The sequence below is a fragment of the Aotus nancymaae genome, unplaced genomic scaffold (assembly GCF_030222135.1).
Source record: "Aotus nancymaae isolate 86718 unplaced genomic scaffold, 86718_ANA_hifiasm-v0.15.2.pri h1tg000010l, whole genome shotgun sequence".
NCBI lineage: Eukaryota > Metazoa > Chordata > Mammalia > Primates > Aotidae > Aotus > Aotus nancymaae.
In genome coordinates this window covers 48,672,001-48,689,822 of record NW_026988421.1, presented here as the reverse complement: position 1 = coordinate 48,689,822, position 17,822 = coordinate 48,672,001, and the positions used below count along the sequence as shown (strand labels likewise).

At 36.8% G+C, this 17,822-nt stretch overlaps 1 protein-coding gene across 6 annotated transcripts in view; it reads left to right on the top strand.

The window, feature by feature from the left end:
- The first annotated feature begins 3,539 nt into the window (after positions 1-3,539).
- The window catches only part of ZWINT (ZW10 interacting kinetochore protein), a 250,475-nt gene continuing 236,192 nt past the window's right edge, over positions 3,540-17,822 (top strand). For 3 of the 6 annotated variants that reach the window (XR_010341792.1, XR_010341793.1, XM_064374142.1), the window contains exons 1-8: positions 3,543-3,617; positions 4,413-4,503; positions 4,656-4,779; positions 4,946-5,112; positions 5,264-5,320; positions 5,830-5,972; positions 6,053-6,221; positions 6,318-6,400. Coding sequence is in view for 4 of the 6 variants with exons in the window: in XM_064374142.1 (XP_064230212.1) it covers positions 3,577-3,617; positions 4,413-4,503; positions 4,656-4,779; positions 4,946-5,112; positions 5,264-5,320; positions 5,830-5,972; positions 6,053-6,221; positions 6,318-6,395 (870 nt within the window). In the remaining 2 variants the exon portion in view is untranslated. Of the gene's footprint in view, positions 3,618-4,412; positions 4,504-4,655; positions 4,780-4,945; positions 5,113-5,263; positions 5,321-5,829; positions 5,973-6,052; positions 6,222-6,317; positions 6,401-6,605; positions 9,012-15,438; positions 15,566-17,822 lie in introns of those variants that run through there. The other 3 variants (XM_012445778.3, XM_064374143.1, XM_012445775.3) reach the window with 3 other exon arrangements.

Here is a 17,822-nt window from a genome sequence, read left to right as displayed (position 1 = left end):
GCTATTAGCTAAGGTCTATTTACAGGTCCTAAAGGCCACTCACAGTTTCTTGCCATGCGGTACTTACCACAAGCAATTTGCAACATCCTTGTATGCTTCTTCCAGGCCAGAAGGAGAATCCCTCTTTCATGTGTGTGTGCAGTCGGCTAAGCTTCTGCTATATATGGAAATGGAGGTATGAGAGTAGCATGCTATCCCCCTCTGCCTAATAAGCAACCTAATCAATAGAATGACATCCCCATCGCCTCTATTGTATTCTATTAGTCACAATTTCTCTGTACTAGAAAGAAAAAACATCACACAAGGAAATGACTCATTGGTAGCCATTCTAAAACGTGTTGGCACCATTGCTTCAGAGTCCAATACATATACAGCTTTAACTCATCAGTTCACCTTCAAATGATACACAACTTCAGAGAAACTATACAAGCATACGATTTACTTTTATTTCTTCTCTCCCACACTTTGTGCTACATTTTACTTTTATGTATGCTATAAATCTCACATCACAATTTTTTTTGCTTTAAAGATAGGGTCTCATTCTATGACCCAGGCTGAAGTACAGTGATATGATCAACTCATCACAGCCTTGAACTGGGCTCAAGTGATCTTCCCACCTCAGCTTCCTAAGTAGACAGGACCACATTTCACTCCTTTGTATACATTCATATTTGAAGCTAATGTCATTTTTTTCTGCCTGAAAAACTTCTTTCACGTTTCTTGTAGTGTGGATCTCATGCTGAAAATTTCCTTCCACTTTTCTGTGTTTAAGAATGCTTTTAGTTAGCCTTCATTTTTGAAAGGTGTTTCCTGGAAATAGAAATCAAGGCTGACTTTTTTGATTCTTAAGTATTTGAAAGATGTTACTCTAATGTCTTGCTAGTATTGTTCCAACAAGAAATTTCCCATAATCCTTATCTTGTTTCTCTGTATGTAACATGTGCCCCAATACCTCTAATTACTTTTATAATTTTTTCTTTATCAATGTTTTTGAGTTATGCAATTATGGCATAACTTGATGTCATTTTCTTAATCTTTCTTGTGTTTGGGATTTGTGAAGCTTCTTCAATATATGAATTCATATTTTTTATCACATTTCAAATTTTTTGGTGTTTATTACTTATGTTTTCTTGTCCTCTCTCTTTGCCTCTCTCTCAGACTCCACTTTCAAGTATATTATTAGGCTGTTAGAAGTCTTACAGCTCACCATTGATTTGTTCATGTAACTTTATTTTCATTTTTTAATATTCTGTGATTCATTTTGTGTAGTTTCTCTCGAGCTATGTTTCACTTTCATTCCGCAATGTTTAATATACTATTAATACCATCTAATTCCACCTATCACATTGTAGTTTTCATCTCTACCAGTCTGGTTTAGGTCTTTATTACAAGCTTCATGTCTCTAACTTTTTTTGACAGCTTTTATGACAGCAGTTTCAATTGTACATTTAGTGGTTTTCTGTATAGAATTGTGCAAACTTCACCATAGCCTAATTGTAGAACATTTTATTTACCCCTTTAAAAGAAACACCATATCCATTTGCCATCCCTCTCAAAACTCTCTCAAGCTCTTATCCCCACCAATCCCCAGCCCTGGACAAGCACTATAGAAATTTATTTTGTTTCTATAGATTTGTCAAATCTAGACATTTCACATAAATAAAATAATATATTATGTGGTCTTTTGTAACTAGCTTCTTTCACTATGTTTTCAAGGTTCATTCATATTTTAGCATGTAGTAAACATTATTTAGTATGTAGTAACCATTATTTAGCATGTAATAAAGTTCTCTTTATTACTGATTAATACTTCATTGAAAGTATGCGTTTTCACTCACCAGCTAATGGACTTTTGGGCTGTTTCTTTCAGGTTTTGTGAATAATGCTGCCGTGGAAGTTTGTGTAATTTTGTGTGCTCATGTTTTTATTTGTCTTGTATATATAAATAGGCACGAAATTGTGACTCATATGGTAATCCTATGTTGAAAGCGTATGAACCATTTTACATTCCCACCATCAACATGAGAATTCCACTTTCTTCATATCCTTACCACCACTTATCTTTTTCATTATAGTTCTGATTATCTTTTTGAAGATAAGGGATATAGTTACAATAACTGTTTTAATGTCCTTGTCTGTTGATTCTAATATTACTTCAGTTCTGATCAGCAATTTGTTTTTCTGCTCCTTATGTATTTACTTTTTTTTTCTTTTTGCAAACTTGGTAATTTTTCATTGCATGCCATATGTAAATTATACCTTACTGGTTGGTGAACATTTTTCTACTTCTGTAGATACTGCTGAAGTTTGGTCTTGTCATCTGTCATGATTTGTTAAGTTTGATCCATTTGGGTCTCACTTTTAAGAGTTAATGGCACTAGAGCACTGATCAGCTAGGACTAATTACTGCCTACTAAATAATTACTAAATAACTACTAAATCAAAACTTTTTTGAGGGTACTCTGTCCAATGTCCTATGGATTATAACGTTTTCCAGCCTGGTTAGTGGAAATAGTGACTATTTCTGACCCTCTGTGATGTCTAGATATATATTTTTTTGAGACAGTCTCGCACTGTCGCCCTGACTGGAGTGCAGTGACGCAATCTCTGCTCACTGCAACCTCCGCCTCCCAGGTTCAAGCGATTCTCCTGCCTCAGCCTCCCGAGTAGCTGGGATTAAAGGCGCCCGCCAGGAAGCCCAGCTGATTTTTTGTATTTTTAGTAGAGACGGGGGTTTCACCATGTTGACCAGGCTGGTCTTGAACTCCTGACCTCGTGATTCACTCGCCTCGGCCTTCCAAAGTGCTGGGATTACAGGCGTGAGCCACCGCGCCCGGCCATTTCCAGATACTTAAAAAAATCTTTTGGCTAGTTTCTTGAGACACATACTGCTCAGGACTCAGCTGAATGAATACTCAAGAAAACTGCGGAACTCCGAGTTCTCTCTGAGCAGTTTTCTTTCTCCTACACTCTGCAAAGAACGTTACCTACCTTGGTCTCCCCAGAATATCAGTTTTATTTTGCCAACGCAGACAATCCGCTGGGCTCTGCTTGAGTTCGCAGTCCGGCATCGCATCTATAAAATATTAATATCCCTGAAAGCAGCATGTTTTTGAGCTCAGATCATCTCCCGGATCACTATTCTTCGTTACCGATTCCCAGCGTCTTAGAAACAGCCTCGCTGTTTGAGTTTTTTTTTCTGAAGCAGTAGATATTTTAAATAAAGTGTCAATGCTGTGTGTTTCCCCGAAAACGCAAACTCAAGGAGATGCCTTCCCTTTTCCCCGTAGAGTGACAAGAACTTTGGGAGGCCCGCGGCGGAGGTGAACGCCCACTTCTCGTCACTGGCACCGCTTACGGTCTAGCACGCAGGCGCAGAACCCAAAACTACGCCTGCGTCAAGCACCGCCCCGCGCCAGTTGGCGAATCCGCGCCTGCCGATTAGAGCGCACAATGGTCCTTGATGCACGCCCACTGACCCCCGCAACCAATCGCCTTCCCCGGCGCGAAGTCGACTGTGAATTCAAAGTAAACCTAGGGATTGTGGGAAGGTAGCTGAACGCGGCACCAGGAAAGATGGAGGCGGCAGAAACTGAGGTGAAAACTGCAGTCCTAGAGTAAGTGTCTGCGGCCAAGTGGCAGCTTGGGGCGGGCCTGGGAGGACCTTGTGGGCTCCCCTGTATAACAATTGGTGCCCTCAGTCCTGTTGGGGTTCGACCCTGTCGTGAAGTGATCTTCATTGCAGCCCGGTCTTAGGTTCCCGAGGTGACTGTTGCCTGCTCCAGGAGTACGGCGGTTAAGGGACCGTTCGCCGCTCCCCACATATGCATACTCCACAGAGTGTGCTCTAGAAGGAGACGGTTTCATTTCTGTCTTCTTGTCCCAAACAACACTTTCCCAATTGCTTCTCGTATCTCCATTCTTGCCCTCTCGTAGACTGCTCCAGTCCCTAACAATGAAAAATCCTAGAATAGACCAAGGCATCCAGCCCTCTGCCCTGAGTCCTTTCTCAGCTTTTTCAAGACCCTGCCCCAAGGCTAGTGCTCAGTGCCAGGAGGGATTCCAAGGCCCAGCATTCTTCCCCTTCCTTGCATATCTCCCTGGCTTCCTTCACATTTTAACTCAAATGGTTTCCATTCAGTGAGACACTCCCTATATAAAATATCAGCGCTTTCCTCAAACTCCTTATCCTCTAGCCCTGCTTGTTTTCTTTTTGTCACGTATTACCACCGTATGCCCTCCATGCATACCATTACTGGTTGCAGGCTGTAGGCCCTTAAGGCCTTTGCCTTAAGGTCAAGGCAAGACTCTCAATACTGATATACACATCCACATATGTTTGTGTACACACACGTAGTATAGAATTAGCACCACAGGAAAATGCGATTTCCTGTATTTCCTTGCCCCTCCAGGGTCCTGACTGAGGTGGCAGGCATCCTGGAACCTGTAGGCCTCCGGGAGGAGGCAGAACTGTCAACTAAGATCCTGGTTGAGTTTGTGGTGGTATGTACAAGATGGGAGCCAGCCTTTCAGAAGCCTGGGTCTGGTCCTGGCTCCTCTTATTGAAATACACGACAGCATTGGTAGAGAGCAGAGTTTAAGGAAACGTATAAAGAGGTAAGGATGTTCCCTGTCTCTACCCTCCCTTTGAGCAGGACTCCCAGAAGAAAGACAAGCTGCTCTGCAGCCAGCTTCAGGTGGTGGACTTCCTGCAGAACTTTTTGGCTAAGGAGGACACTGCCCCGGGTCTGGATCCCTTGGCTTCTGAAGACACGAGCCGTGAGTAGGCAGGGGATAGGAGTAGCAGCTGGCCTGAGTGGGGAAGATAGGAGGATTTCAGTTATGTCTCCCATTTGGCTGATGGGAAGAAGGAGGCCCAGTGCTGCAAGGAGGCAGTCTAGCAGACCACCCTCACTTGTGTTCTCATTCCTGGTGGCTCATTCAGGACAGAAGGCAATTGCAGCCAAAGAACAATGGAAAGAGCTGAAGGCCACCTATAGAGAGCACGTGGAGGCCATCAAAATTGCACTCACCAAGGCCCTGACTCAGATGGAGGAAGCCCAAAAGAAACGGACACAACTCCAAGAAGCATTTGAGCAGCTCCAGGCCAAGGTACACCCAAGGGCCTTGAGTAGGAGAAGGGAAGGGCAGCTAGGTAGGAAGAGGGAAAGAGTGAGCAAGCTGAGTTGTGCCAGCTTGCAATCTTTCAAAATTCCAAACAAAAATAAACTTCTTCTGTTCTCTCTCCCTTGCTTATCTGCAGAAACAAATGGCCATGGAGAAACGCAGAGCAGCCCAGAAGCAGTGGCAGCTACAACAGGTAGGTTGATCCACGTAGGAGAGTATCCCTTCCCACCATCATGCTATTGCATGGACAGTGTCCCCTACCTAGAAAACCTTCATTTTTGTTTCTCCTTTGAGGCACTGTAATATAAATACCAACATGGGCTTGAATCTCAGTATCACCACTTACCACTGGGTGACCTTGGGCAGGTCAGCTAACTTGTATTTCTTTATCTGAAATAGAGACAATAATAGCATCTACTCTATAGGGTTATTAAAGGGCTTAAAATAGTATCTGGCACATAGCAAGTTAAATAAGTGTTAGCATCACCTTCGTGCCCCTTCCCCCAAAGAATGCCTCACCCTAGAACAGCTCATTCTGATCTTTCTTTTTCTCTAGCCCCCTACTCCACCCTGAAGTGAATAGAGTCCCTCTTTTCATCAGTGAGTCTCAGCCCTGAGCTGGGTGTAGGCTGGAGGGGTTAGAGAGATGGTTCTAAAACCTCAATATCTGATATATAATGTCTGCACACTCACTCCTGGCAGGAGAAACGTCTGCAGCATCTGGCAGAGGTTTCTGCACAGGTGAGGGAGCGTAAGATAGGAACTCAGAAGGAGCTTGAGGGGGTGTTTCAGAAACTTGGAAACCTGAAGCAGCAAGCAGGACAGGAGCGGGACAAGCTACAGAGGTAAGGCTGGGGGCATTGGCTGCAGATTCAGAATGGTTCAGCTGAGATTCCTTCCCTTCACACTTACCTCCTCTTTGCAGGCACCAGACCTTCCTCCAGCTTCTGTATACCCTGCAGGGTAAGTTGCTGTTACCTGGAGCTGCCGCTGAGGCAGAGAATATTCCAGATGATAAACCCCAGCAGCTGACTCGACTCGAGGAGCAGAGTATAGGAGACACCATGGGGAGAGACCTTGATGTGTCCTCCAAGGTAAATGAGAGATGGAACAAGTGGGCGTGGGCAGGCAGGTGGAGAGAGAAGCTGGGAGATTGGCCTTATCCACTGTCTATCCTGTGTTTCTCCAAGGCTGATGGTCTGCAACCTGCTCGAGATTCAAATTTGCCATGGCTCCCTGAAGGACAACAGCATGGAGAAAGATCCTAGAACAGGTCAGACCCCAACTTGGGCCTTGGTGTATTTGGACTGCGAGTGTGGAAGGAGGGGAAAGCCTGGTTTACCTCTCTCTGCATCTGAGCTCTGCTACCCGTGGAGCAGATGGGTGGTGAGAACAGGAAAGAGCTTATGTTACAATTTTAACACCTCTTTCCCATGCTCAGCCCACCCAGAGCTAACTCCTATCTTCTTCTTCCCCAGTCCTCAGTCCTCTGACCCTCCCCCAACACACACACACAACCATCATTGCAAGAAAGACTGTAAACTCCTGAGTTCAGCCTGATTTCTGACTACAACCCAGGAGGGACAAGCTCTGGCATCTGTGGATTAAAAGCCCTGGATCTCTCTCAGTTGCATATTTGTTTCTTCATCTTCATATGCTGGCAGGCAGAACTGTTAATACAGATACTAAGAAGCCAATAACATGACAGGAGCTGGGACTGGTTTGAACAAAGGGTGTGCAGATGGGGAGGGGGTACTGACCTTGTGCCTCAGGAGTTGCTTCCTTCTATGATGCAGACATGCTGAATTTAATTCAAGGAGGAGGAGATTATTTTAGGCCGGTGGTTATATGCAGGGAAGATAATTTATTCACTAATCCAGATTGTATTCATGGATCCAAATGTTTGTTGAGTCCTTTCTTTGTGCTAAGGTTCTTTCTGTGAACCAGATCTATAACAGTGAGCTCATCTGACCCTTTTAAGATGTATAGCCTAGTGTTAACATTCTTGGTATCTTTTTGTGCCTTATCTAAAACATTTCTTGATCACTGTTTTCAGGTGTTCATTTATTAGTCTTTTCAAAGAATCAGAGATTGACTTTTGTCATCCACTGTTATATGTTTTGTTTCATTGACCTCTAGTAATACCTTGATCATTTCCTACCTTTTTCAGATGGATTAGATGTACCTTTTCTGTGAACTCTTATTTTTATCAGATGATCAACTCATGTATTTGGATCTTTATTTGGTTTCTGAAATAAATATGTAAGGCTATACATTTCTTCTGACTTTATTTTCACAATCATTCAAAACATTTTCTATTTTCTGTTATAATTATTTCATTGATTCATAAATTTCATTGAAAAATAATTTGGTCTTCTATATGTTTGTGGGAGGATAATCTAAGTTTATTTTAATTTGATCAGAGAATGTAATTTACATAACAAACTTTGAAATTTGGTGAGTGAATTATAGCCTTGATGTGGTAGTCTTTTTTAATGTTTCACATGAGTTTAGAAAGAATGCATTTTAAATTGTGTGTAGTATTTCCTATTAGATTATGTCTGTATTTTTTTTTTCAATTTATATCTTCTATATTTTGTGGTCTGAGTATCACCTGAGAGAGATGTGGGACAGTCTTCAACTAGGATAGTGGATTTGTTCATTTCTCTTTACAGTTCCATTTGCTTACTTACTTTGCTTTTTACTATTAAGTATTTAGCTTTATAATATTGAAATATTTTATATATAAATACTTTGCTTTATACTATTAAAATATTTACATATTTTTACTTATAATTTTATATTTATATCTTTCTTCTGAACTGAACTTTTACCTTTGTATGGTAGCCTACTTCATCTCTAGGCTACTGTGTTTAGCCTTGAAGTCTAATAGTTTTAATATTAAAACTATATTAATATATTAATATAACTTTGCCAATTGTTCTGGTTACTCTTTACTTGACATCTTTTCGCTTGAATTTCCATCCTTATTTAGTTTCAACCTTTCTTTATATTTACCACTTGTATACAGCATTTAAAATGTTATTTTTTAGAAATTCAGTTTCATGTTTGTCTTTATGATTTTGTAGTTGTGTCAATTTTTTATTTTCTCTCTATTGGTTTTTTACTTATCCCTTTCATGTCTTTTAAGTTTTATTTTTTATTGTTTTATTCTCATGCTTTTTTTGTTGTTGTTTGTTTGTTTAGAAGGTCTTGTCTGCTAGTTTAGCTTTCATAGTTAACAATGTCTCAAGTTAAAGAATTAATTAAAGAATCTTGATCTTTTTTTAATAAATGAAGCCTAAATAGCTGTAACCATTGATAGATTATCCTGTGCTATAGCTGGCCTGGAGCCAGAACCTGAGCAACGCCATTTTATAAGACAAAGCTGTGTCTCCAAAAATGAGTTGTAATAACTGCCCCATTCTCCTTGCAATAACTGCTGACTTGGTTTCTGTAAATAAGACTGCTAGTCTGCTCAGGATAATGTCCACCAGGTGAAGTTGTTTACCTTTCTCATCAGTAACTGATAGAATTGCTGGCCTTTGCTTATCAGAATGCACAGCCCAAGCTAATCTCATCTTGGCCCCTGTGAACTAAGATCTGTAATTTCCACCGGTACCCAAACCATATGTAAACTAATGTTTATCTTGACTTTTGTCGGTACCCAATATGTAAACTAATGTTTGTCTTGACTTTTGTGAATCATTTATGTAGCAATTAAAGTGACAATAAGCCCCCAGCCCTCGGAATGTCCAGAGGCCCCCACCCCTGTCCCTGCCCAGGAGATGATTTACAGAATCCACCAGCCCTCGGAATGTCTGGGGCCCATTGACCCCCCTCCCCGCTCCTCAACCCCACTCCCAAGGTGGTCTTTCGGGTATAAAAAGCCTTGACACTCTCCCCTCATGGCCGCGGGTTAGAGAGACCTGAGTCCTCCGCGGTCGCCGGCAATAAAGACCCTGCAATTTGGCATACTTTTGTCTTGGTGAATTAGTTTAATCTCGCATCCCAATACTACAATCCCACTCTAAACTATTAAGGTATTTTTGTCCAGTTTATTACTTCTAGCCTGTTTGTGTTCTCAAAAATTAATTTTTAAAATTATTTTATATGGTCAGTGCTTTACTTATATTTACTAAATTTACTATTTTTGCCCACATTATTTTTACCTTTCAGAGCTTTTATGTGAAATACTTTTTCCACCTGAAATAAATGTGTCAGAATTTTCCTTAGAGTTTGTAGACTGTATAATGCTTTAATTTTTCTTACTATGAAAATATTTTTATTTCGTCCTAATTCTTAAGAAATGTTTTATTATGTAGAGAATGCTTGGTAGGCAATTTGACTTAATACATTGAAGATTAACTCATTGATTTTTGGTCATCTGGTTTTGGTCCTTGTTGATGAGAAGTCAGCTGTCAGTTTAAAAGCCCTTCCTATGAACTTTTTTACCCACTGGGTGCTTATAAAACCTTCTATACTTAGTGCTCTATCATTTTACTATATTGTGAATAGTTTGGGATTCTGGTTTACTTATTTATTCATTCATTCTGCTTGCAGTTAGTTGGGCTTTGTATCTTAAACTGCCACTTTTTCAGCAATTCTGGAGTATTTTCAACTTTATCTGTTTCAAAAACACTCTTACCTCTTTTGTATTAGCTTCTTCTAAGATACCAATTAGACATCAATTAAATTTTCTTACATTTTTCTTCATGTCATATAAACTTTCTTTTGTATTTACCATTGCTCTTTCTCTTTAGAGTGCATTCTATATTTTCCTAAGTCTAGTTTAATTTTATATAGCCAAGCTATTGTTTTTTCATCAATTTCTTGAATCTTTGATTTTTGAATCTTTGATTTTTATTTCAATAAGTTGTATTAGATCCCAGTTTACTACTTTTTTTTGATATTTTCTTCTGGCTTGTATTTTAAGCTCTTTACATTTTTAAGTTTTTTGACTACATACTAGATATATATATGAGCTTATTTTTTTTTTTTTACCTTAAACATAATATATGGACACTTTATCATTTTTTTGGAAATGTTCGTAATTTGTAATTTTATTGACCTATCTTTCATACTCCCTGTTTAATATAATTCATGTAGTTTCACTTTCAGCTGCCTAATGTTTTTTATATCTGTGTGCTACCCCATTTTTCATTTCTGTTGTTTATTTTCTCTCTTTCTTATTAGTATTTCCCAGAGGCTTTTTTTCTACTTTTTATGTCTTTAAAAAGCACAAGTGTCGGCATTGTTTTCTTTAGTGTTGCTTTTCATACATTCTTTTAAATTGTTTTATCTTTATTATTCCCTTCTGCTTTATTTTTTAATATTCATATGGTTTTTAAAAATTAATATTTGATAATATGTATGTATTCTTTCACATATTCCAACAAATACATTTACATATTTAAATTTTTATTTGAACACCACTCTGAGACTATCTCATATATTTTAATACATAGGCCATTCATTATTTCTAAATAGATTGTAATTTTAGTATTGATTTTATTTTAAATCAAGGAGGTTTCCTTTGCTGCTTTTGCCTCTCAAACATACTTGGAATAGTGTTTAGTTCCTCTATGGATTTAAGATAATTTTCTTTGTTATTTTTAATGCACCAAATTTTACTGCTTACAGTAAATTTTACTGTTATTTCTTTTATTCCATTTGCTTAAAATGGTACAACATCTGTGAATATTGTTACTTAAAATGTATTAGTAACAATATACTGTTACTTCTTTTATTCCATTTGCGTCAAATGGTATGACACCTCTGAATATTGTTACTTAAAATATATTAGTAACATAGTATTTGTATATGTGTAGTCATTATGTATGTTCTTATAGGGAAGAGATTTTATTATTTTTGTTCATCACTAAACCCATAAGTTCAAGGAAAACCCTGATAGAGGGGAGATCTGCAAACATTGATGAAAATGTAAATGGTTGACAAAAATGAAAAAGGAACACAATGCATATGTAAGGTATTCCAGATTTTTTTTTTTTTTTTTTTTTTTTTGAGACGGAGTTTCGCTCTTGTTACCCAGACTGGAGTGCAATGGCGCAATCTCGGCTCACCGCAACCTCCGCCTCCTGGGTTCAGGCAATTCTCCTGCCTCAGCCTCCTGGGTAGCTGGGATTACAGGCACGCGCCACCATGCCCAGCTAATTTTTTTGTATTAGTAGAGACGGGGTTTCACGGTATTCCAGATTTTTAAGTGTGACTTGGAAGTTTGTATGAGATTTCACAGAGGTAAATCCAACAAAGCATTTTACTTATATATTATGACTTCTATTACATCTACCTCTTCTGAAATATCATTTTTTTCTGACAGGGTTCTAAACATTAAAAATAATTTAACACTTTGCATTCAGTATTTCTGACCATTTCTATCCAACCAATTGCTAGGATCAGTTTCTAAAAAACATCGTGAGAGAGAAAACTTGTTCAGAGTACCATCCTACAATTCTTTATTAAGGTCGTCTATATTTATGTGACTTGTTCCTATCAGGTAAATATTTTTATTATCCCAGATAGTGTCACCAAAGCTAGTACTGCTCATTCTGTCTGTACAGTTTTGAAATTTATTAAACTAAAGTTTCCTTTCTAATACTCTCCCCTGCCATAACAAGATGGACATTTTCTGCTGCTCATTATTTCTTGTAGTGCTAAACTTGTACTTTTTGCAGCAGTGGTGATCAGTGAGGGTTTTGAAAATCTCTAGATATAAGTGGTTTACTTCCCTATGCTACCAGTACATAGTAATACAATATTAGGTGTATATATTCTATTGATGTAATATTTTTATGAACTTGTTTTTCCAAAGGGTAATAAAATATCTACAAACTATACTAGTGATAACATCTGAGAAGTTTCTGCTAACTTTGAAAATGCTGTAACTATTTTCAGACAGTGTTAATTTTCTCCCATTGTGGAGCCTTTCTGAGGTTAATACACCTCATTCCTGCCTTACAGTTAGAACATTGGGCTCTGAGGAACTTCCTATTTGAATTTGTAATTCATTAATTAAGAAACATGCCTGACTGATACAATTTGCTCTTGAAACCCTGAATATCCTAGATTGTTTTGAGACCCTTTTAAAACTGTCATAGGTTCATTATGTCCTTAAATTTATAACTGTTAACGAAATTGTGAAAAAGCAAAAAACCTTAATCTTCATAGAGCTCTGAAATATACAAAGACTAGATTTTTGGATGCCGTATTCATATGCATTACTAAATTTTAAATTGTCAGATGGACTTTAGGAAGCACACTACCCAAAGTGTGTGTAATTCATTTCATCATGCATTATAAAGTAATTATACTCAAATGTAGAAGCTGATTGTTTAAGTGGGTAGATTACTATATACCTAAAATCGTGTTTGGTGATTGATACCGGAAGAGGAAATTCAGGATCATGCTTTCAGAAGGTGAAGGACTATTAGAAGCATAGGTTATCACTAAAATGTTTAAAATAAATAAACCATAAAAAATATAATTTAGTGCATAAATAATTTGTTCTGTTCATATGTACTATAAAAAAATAACGAAGTCAAATAATAATTTGTTTTCTGGAAAAATGATTTGTTTAAAACATTCTTTAGGTTCTCCAGGTTATCCAGTATATGAAATTGTATTGTAAAACTGGGTCTAATCCAGTTAAACAGTAAATGTCAATTTTATTAGTCTAGTTAAAAAGCAGTGATATTAAATATTCATCTTTATCGTGTAACTAATCATCGAACAATAATTTATTTTTTATATGAGCATTTGAGGAAAAACAGAAGCCTGTCCACAGTCTCCATATGTATGAGGGTTAGATAAAAGTCATTTGAAATAATTTATTTACAGAAGTATAGCATTATCTCTGGTTGTTTCATTCTGTTACTTTATAAAGATAATAGACTGTGGGGGAAGATACATGGGTTTCTAGCTTGAAAATTCTGCTGTTAATAATTGCAAAGCAAAACTTTGTTTCAGTATTTGTTTTCAAAAGAGAAATAAGAGGAAAAGGAAAGAAATGATAAATTTGGTAGAGAAATTCAATCATAAAAATATAGAACGTGTGTGTATGTGGTAGGTGTTTATACCTACATACATAACATAGTCAGGGAGAATGGAAATAAGATGGAAGAAGTAAGTGACTACTTGAAGGATATTAAGATTTTTTTCAGATTCAGACCCTGCCATTAACCAGTTGCTCTCCTAATTCCTGTGTACAGGGACATAACATCTTTGCATCCACAAATGAACATATACGAGTACCTTCAACATTAAATATAGTTACTTAGTAAATGTTCATTGAATAGTATTAGGGAATATTTTCCAAAGAGCTGCCTTTTTATCTTAGCTTCAAATAGATGAAATTATCCAGAGGCAGATTTCATCAAACATTTATTAAATGTCAGCTATGGCTGAACATAAGTTCCAAGAAGTTTTTAAAAAGAAAACTAAATAGTTCTGCCTTCTCTGAGTTTAAATTTGGAGACAGGAAAGAAAAAATTTATGAAAAATAATTCTCTTAAAACATTGTTTATTATTTCAAAGACTAAGAAACAGGATGTTTTGGCAGCACCAAGAATAATCTATAATACTAGGCAGAGGAAACATAAGTGAAATAAAAGAAGTGAGAGACTGATAGAATCAGGAATGCAAGTGGCCAGAGTTTGGAGCAGTGGATGGAATGGGGGAAATGGGAATAGTGAGTTCACAAGGGCTTTTTATCTTTACTCTGATGGCTATAGGGATTCAAAGTCTTCACCCTGAAGCCATGGAAACCTGTTGAAGTTTTCTTTCCTACTTTGTCAAATAATCTCCAAGAGCAATTTAGTATATTGAAGGAGAGCTATCAAGGAAGACACACCATCAATGAGCACATTTATGAGTTCTGGGCAGAATACACATTTAGAAAGCAGTACAAATGCTTCCATCTCCCAAAGTAAACACATTTCCCTGAGTAACCATTTCCTATTATTGGGACTTGCTATAATGACAGCAGCTGAAGAGCTGAAATCCATTAGTGCAATTAGATACACTAAAGCAACATTGGAGTGGCATGAGAATGGAGCTTCTATTTCTCAATGCCTAAATGCCTCTACTTAAAAATAAGTCACTACTTAAAAATACAGTTATCATAATTATGTACAGTTGCGGAGTCTATCCACCAAAGTAGTTAAATAACACTAGTATTCCTGGATGGTCACAGTTAGCAATCAAAATAAGAACACACCTACTGGAAAGTGATGAACCACCCATCCCACAGTTCAGTGCTTTTAGGTATTTTAGTCACTGAAGACTCATGACTTCCTGAGAACATTGGAAAACATTTTCAGCAATGTAAAATCACTTGTACCTGAGTAACAGCCTCTATCAAGGCTTCAGACACTAACAATTAAAAATAGGGAAAAAAACTCATCCATGATGAATTTGTATTAAATGTTTATATTAGCAAAGAATAATACAAAATGTTTATATTAAAGAATAGTTATCTATTTCACATCAGTTAGCAAAATCATAGTTTTTCAGCAATACTCTATGGCTACCATAATAACTTTAAAAATTATGTTCAACAGTATTCAGAGATTCCTGGAATTTAAAGAGAAGTACTGTACATTATTGCCTGTGTCATCTTTGGCACTAGCAGCAGGGTGTTCTAATTCTTTTGAGGAAGTGATAGTAAAAATTGTATTTAATTTATAAAAAGTTTTGTTGGTATTATAAGAAGAGGTTTTCTCTTTTACCCACTTCACTCCTGTGTCTACACCTATCTCAAGAATTTTCAGGAATTAATTAACTAGCTAAATCTAACTCTTGCTGTGTGGTGGTGGTGGTGGTGTGGTGGTGACATGAAAAAGTAGGAATAGTGAAAAAAAAGAATAGGTAATTCTAACAATTATTCCATACTATATATATTTTGTATAGGAGACAAACTGAACCATGAGTTTCCATGCCCCTTGAGGCATACCTTTTGTTTTATATTTAAATAATGAAATGATTTGGGTCTTTTCATTGCGTTTTTTTGTATTTCTAGAAAACTTAGTCTCCAATGAGAAAGGTGTTATTTAAGGAAAACGTCTTTATTAAAGTACTTTTCAATAAAGTAATACTTCCTGTTAAAAATATTATTTAATTTTTATCTTGTAAATGTAGGTTATAAAGCTGTTTGATGACCTGGTTTGGTTTATCTAGCTAGGTATTTTGAAGTGTCAAATATATTAAAAATATATATGCATTTACATATATTCTAAACTGTTAAGTCAGGCATCCTTCTCTTCATAATTTAATTTATTTTGCTTTTTTTTTAAGGAGTCATTTATTTCAATTATAAAGACATCTGGAAGCTACAGGAAGCTCATCTAACTTTGTTCCAATTCTGATTGCTATCAGCAGTTTGCTATTTTTTACCTGAGTTTCCTGTTTATTTGTAAAGAATCGAAATGACAGCCTGGTTCACTTTTCAATTTTGTATTAGGAGCATTCACATTTCGTGCTGTCTTTGAATTCAACAGATGTTTGTCTTTTGGTTGTTTATCTTAGTTGAATAATATTAAAGTTTTGTGAGGAGAACAGTGTACTTGTTTTATTCCATCTCAGTTGAAGTCTATATAAGATTTGTTATGTGATTATATGAAATTATATGAAGGTCACTGTAATCAAAATGTGTTATCTTGGAAGATGGTACCACTAAGCTTTCAGTTCTTAAAATTTGATATGCAATAGAGCCAATTGGAAGCGGTTCTTTAAATGCAAGTTTCAGTCATCTCTGGGAGATTGCAACTCTCAATTCCTGGTTTAGATTTTCAAAAGTTAACAAATACCTCAGGTGATTCTGATGTAGTGGATTTAGGGACCATTTTGTGAGAAACCCTATAGTATTTCTCATGAAGACTTTAGCATATTATCAACTCACTAGATGATACTTAAAATTATGCAACAACTGACATGTACATTCTTAAAAGGATTGGACATCCAGAAATGAGTTTAAAGTACTGTTATACTAGGAAGAGGTGTGTGTGATAAAGTGATGGGAGCATTGTGTTCTGGCCTAAGCAAAGTCAAAAAAGATGTGCACCCTCACATGGAAAGATGATGCTGAAAACATAGTAATGGAAGAGTGAAAACAAACCTCTGCCTTAGAGTGTTTTGGCAAAGTAATATTTTTGTTAAACTCATACATACTCACACGTACACACACACATGCCCGAAAAGCAGATGGGGTTAGATAAAGTGAGTATAAAATCTTGTTTTGTTCCCACAGTAAATAAACTCAGAAAATAGAAATCCTCATCTATAAAGATAAATTGCCCAATTTTCTGGCTATTCACCAAGCACAGAGCTCCTTTGGCCTTAGATGAAGCCATATGACTGGATTAGAGCTAAGAGAATGTGGGAAAAAATGATATACACCACTTTCAACTCCAGCTCATGAAATCCTCCCACACCCAATCTTCCATTCTTTTTCTGTCTACTGACTAAATGGAGAGGACACTGAGCAGCATCAGGAAGGTAAAGTCACAAAATGGAGAGAGAGCATGGGTCCTTGTCACTTGGAAGAAAATGGCATAAGTAAGAATAATTGTGTTGAACTAATCTGAGTGAGGCAAGGGAAACAAAGAAACAATCTTACATGATTATATGAAGTCACTGAAATATTGAGGTTGTGATATCAGAGAGCTTAAACCTTGTGAACATGATTCTGATTTCCCTAACCCAATATTTCAGGAAAATCTCTTTAACTATTGTTGATAATAATTAAACAGTTGTTGAACTAGAAAAAAGCTATTCTTGGAAGGATCTTTATCTTCATTATAAAAAAAAATTGTAGGCACACACAAGGAATTTCCACTTCAAGAGAGACTTTTGTCAAAGGCAGAGAGGCTAGTTGCATTAAATTCTCCATTTTCCACACCAAAAATGCAAAAATGTGTTACCATACAGTGCTTTACTCATTCCTTCAATCTCAAATATTCTGTACTTAAACCCTAAGACATATCTGATTTGAAAAATTTATTGCTGACCTATTTATAGTTTATATGGTTAGTCAAAATATTTTTACATTTTTAGGAAGACTGAACAGTTGGAATAATTTTGAAAGATATCCAATGTTTATCAACTCTCTTAACATTAATCTTACCATGACTGATTAATTCTTCCTCTGCTGATCCCTGACCAAATAAAGATTTTGTGTGGTAGGTTTATAATATGCTCAGCTTCAACCTGTATGTAAATCAATAAAACTTCTAATTGTCACTTCTGAGTTTGGAATATTTTGTTCTTGCACTTTATTTGGGAAACCTGTTTGCTCAGTTGCTGCATTTTTCCTGCTGTGAGTCATTTAATTATGCACATTTATATTAGTATTTGTGCTACCCCATTTTTCTTTTCATATCACTTACCTGTTTGTCAGTTTCCTACAGCCTGAAGAACCTATGAGAAGTTGAGTGAACCACCATTATAAATGGTCTAAAATTTGTTTTAAAAAAAATATTTGCCGTATTATGATTCAGTGTTGTTATTTTAGATTCTACTCTTGAAGGTTTCATGTTTGAAATGTAAAGTTTATTTTAAAGACTCAGTGATTTTCTTTTATCTGCTTTCAAATTTCTAGAAGCCACATCTCATTTTTTATATTTTAATATATACTTTGTAATTACTTCCTCTAGCCTCCTTCTGCCCTTCACCCTTACCCA